The following is a 3,204-nucleotide window of genomic DNA, read 5'->3' on the forward strand; positions in this document are numbered from 1 at the left end:
AGGTCTAGAATATAAGATAAATAAAATAATTAATATTGGTCGAAAAAAATTAGTTACCTAACATTATTCATATATAAAATTAAAAAAATCATTAGATAAAAGTAATTAAATTTGAAAACAAACTTAACTTGGTGAATCATAATTGGTAAAAATATCATATATAGACATATTTTTTTTAAAAAAATATTATTTTTAGGAAAGTATTATAATACTTATATAACTATAAGGTTGTGATATTTTAAATAAAATAAAAAAGAATAAAAACAAACCGCACACCACTAATTATATATTCATGCTTCTTAATTAGTTTTGAAAGAAAGGTGTAGAATAACTAACCAATCGTTATTGACAAAGTGCGTGCATGGATCTGTTGCGGCATCTGTTTATTAATACACCATCTCAAACATTTTGAAAAGATTTCAGCAATGAAGCCTCGCTGCTTCTCCCCAAGCCCAAATTCGCCATTCTGTTCGTTCATGCCAATGCTCATTCTGTGTCTATGTTCTGTTGCTTCTTGATTGTTCTCATAAATTGCAAGTTCTCTTAGAAGATCATGCACCACGATGAAGTGGTTGTTGTAGTAATAGTTTTCAACGTCACAAGCATTTTTCCTGGTTGAGAAATGAACAGAAACAAATATTTTAGAGACACAAAAACCTTTATATGATTAAAACAAGCAATGCTAAAGTATATCGTGATAGCCAAATTATAGATTGTAAATCTTATTAAATTCTAATTTTTAATAATATTAAAACAAAATATTAGTACAAACTGTTATCTAATATATGTCAACTAGTTATAGTTCAAATGGTATAACTCTCCACCCTCAACTAGAGATTTTGAATTCGAGTTTCATTCTTAACTTAAAAAAAAACTATTATCTAACAAAAACAAATATGAGAAAAAGTTGTCTACCATTATCAATCTGAAAATAATAAATTCATCTCTTATCACCAATGATATTTGATTTACAAGTTCATCATTCTTTTAACTAAATAGGTTTAATTAATCTGTTGGTCTCTATAATTTTGTGAAATTTTTAATTAGGTCTTTATATTTTTTTTCCTTTTAATTAAGTCTTTGCACTAATTTTTTTTAAATTGGGTTTTTACACTTTTTTTTCCTTTTATTTGAGTCTCTGCACCAATTTTTTTTAGTTAGATTTTTATAAAATTAAGCCAATTACTGCCAAAAAAGACCTAATTAAAAAAAATTTGGTGCAGACACCTAATTAAAAGAAAAAAAAAAGTATAGAGACCTAATTAAAAATTTCGTAAAACTATAGAAACCAACAGAATAATTAAACCAACTAAATATTTGTTGTTCTGAATTAAAAAAATAATAATAAGTTGACATATTAGTTATTGTCTTACATGTATGTATTTTGTTTAAAAAAAAACTAAATTGTATGTCATTTGTTTTTTTTTTCTCTAATATAAAATTCCCACTCTGGAGCAATGCAGCCTATTCAGCGTGCCATAAAATTTATATAAATTGGATTGAAGAATTTAATTTGTACCTTGCAACTAAGACATTAGCCAAATTCATAGAGTTTAATGTGTTGATAATAGTCATTGCCTCTATGCCATCATCATCCATTCCATACAACTCAGTCCATATATCCAAGAGAACAGTAACAGGGATTCTTTGATCTTCCGGAAATAGCCCTAGGTCCATGAAGCACTCCTTTATGATAGGATTATCCTCTAAAATTTCCAAAATATTTTCGAGGCATTTTAGTAATTCCTCACTTGAATCAAATATAAAACGACACTGTGACAATTTCTCTACCATCTTGAGCCAAAATTCATAAGGTTGATTTCTTATTGATCTACCAATCACAGTAATCGCAAGAGGTGAACCCTTGCAACCTCTTACAACCTGCATTTTCAGTGCAAGAAAAGTTATTTTAGTAACTAACAAGACATGAATCAAGCACCTTAAGAAGCAAGTAATCTGCCAATCACCATGGTTTTTTTTAGAAAGCTCAAAATTAACAACCCACATTTAAGCCTCTATTACTATCAACTATGTTAGGAATAAATTAAAATTATCTAGCCACCAGAATAGAATATACATTGGAATACAAAATACACAATAAAAATAAATTCAATTATCATATATATTTATATAAATATATGGTGACTGATTTTAGTAGCTAATTTTAATATATGAATAATATTTTTTAATATCATTAATTAATTACTAATTACTATAAATTACTATTAATAAAAATGATTTAATAAATAAATATTTTATTTGGTATCCAACTTTTATTCATAAAACACCTTAACCATTACTCAATATATCTAAACACATATTATATCAAAATATATTAGATTTGAATGCACTATAATCTTAAAAGTTTAATTTTGATGCACTAAAAATATAAAACGGTTAATATAGTTGTTCAATTATATCGATTTTTTTTATGACTACTCTCACGGTTATGTAAAATATAGTTATTTTTGCTGAGATAATGTTAAAATAGTTTTATAATAACATTGCATCAAAATTAAATTTTAATCTTAAAGTCACAAAAATATTAAAATTTACAAAGTAAGAGTACTCACCTTTTGGAGAATATCTTCATCATTTTGGAAATTTGAGAAGTAGTTATCTTCCAATTGGGCAAAGTGACTGAAAAGTGTTAATGCATCTTCATGATTGAGTGGTTCTAAGACGATACATGGGGTGCCAAATCTAGGATATGCAACCCTTGAAGTAACCAGAATCTTGTAATCTGATGATGTTTGTATTTTGAATTTCTCAACAAGGGATTCTGAACCAGGCCAAACATCATCAAGGACCAACAACATTGGACTACTTTTTCCAATATGCCTCAGCAAAACTCCCATTCGGTTAATTGCATCTTCTTCGTTTTGAAACTCTGGCACTCGATATCCAGAGTGTTCAAAGAGTCTCTCTACAATTATCTTTATCTTGAATGTTTTCGAGCATGTGATGAATAAGATATTTTCCCTGAATTTACCTAAGGAAACGAAAGAGATCTGTTTAAGATTCTTGTATATATCATCATTTCAAATTAAAATGCATATATAGCTTCATTTTGATTTAGGTGTGTAGAGACGGATTTAGAAAAAGGCCTAAAATTAAAATATTATATAATTAAATATAATATTATATGTTTAGTAATATATATAATTATAATTATTATTTTTTTAATTAAAAAATATTAATAAA

General features: G+C 26.7%; 1 protein-coding gene across 1 annotated transcript in view; it reads right to left on the minus strand.

Annotated features, from left to right (window-relative positions):
• The window catches only part of LOC107481125 (probable disease resistance protein At5g66900), a 9,174-nt gene that overhangs the window by 1,332 nt on the left and 4,638 nt on the right, over positions 1-3,204 (minus strand). The window contains exons 2-4 of the mRNA XM_016101687.3: positions 2,574-2,992; positions 1,520-1,881; positions 337-611 (exon numbers count right to left, since the gene is read on the minus strand). Of these exons, the coding sequence (XP_015957173.1) occupies positions 337-611; positions 1,520-1,881; positions 2,574-2,992 (1,056 nt within the window). The remainder of the gene's footprint in view (positions 1-336; positions 612-1,519; positions 1,882-2,573; positions 2,993-3,204) is intronic.

The sequence above is a fragment of the Arachis duranensis genome, chromosome 1 (genome assembly GCF_000817695.3).
Source record: "Arachis duranensis cultivar V14167 chromosome 1, aradu.V14167.gnm2.J7QH, whole genome shotgun sequence".
In the NCBI taxonomy this organism is placed as follows: Eukaryota; Viridiplantae; Streptophyta; class Magnoliopsida; order Fabales; family Fabaceae; genus Arachis; species Arachis duranensis.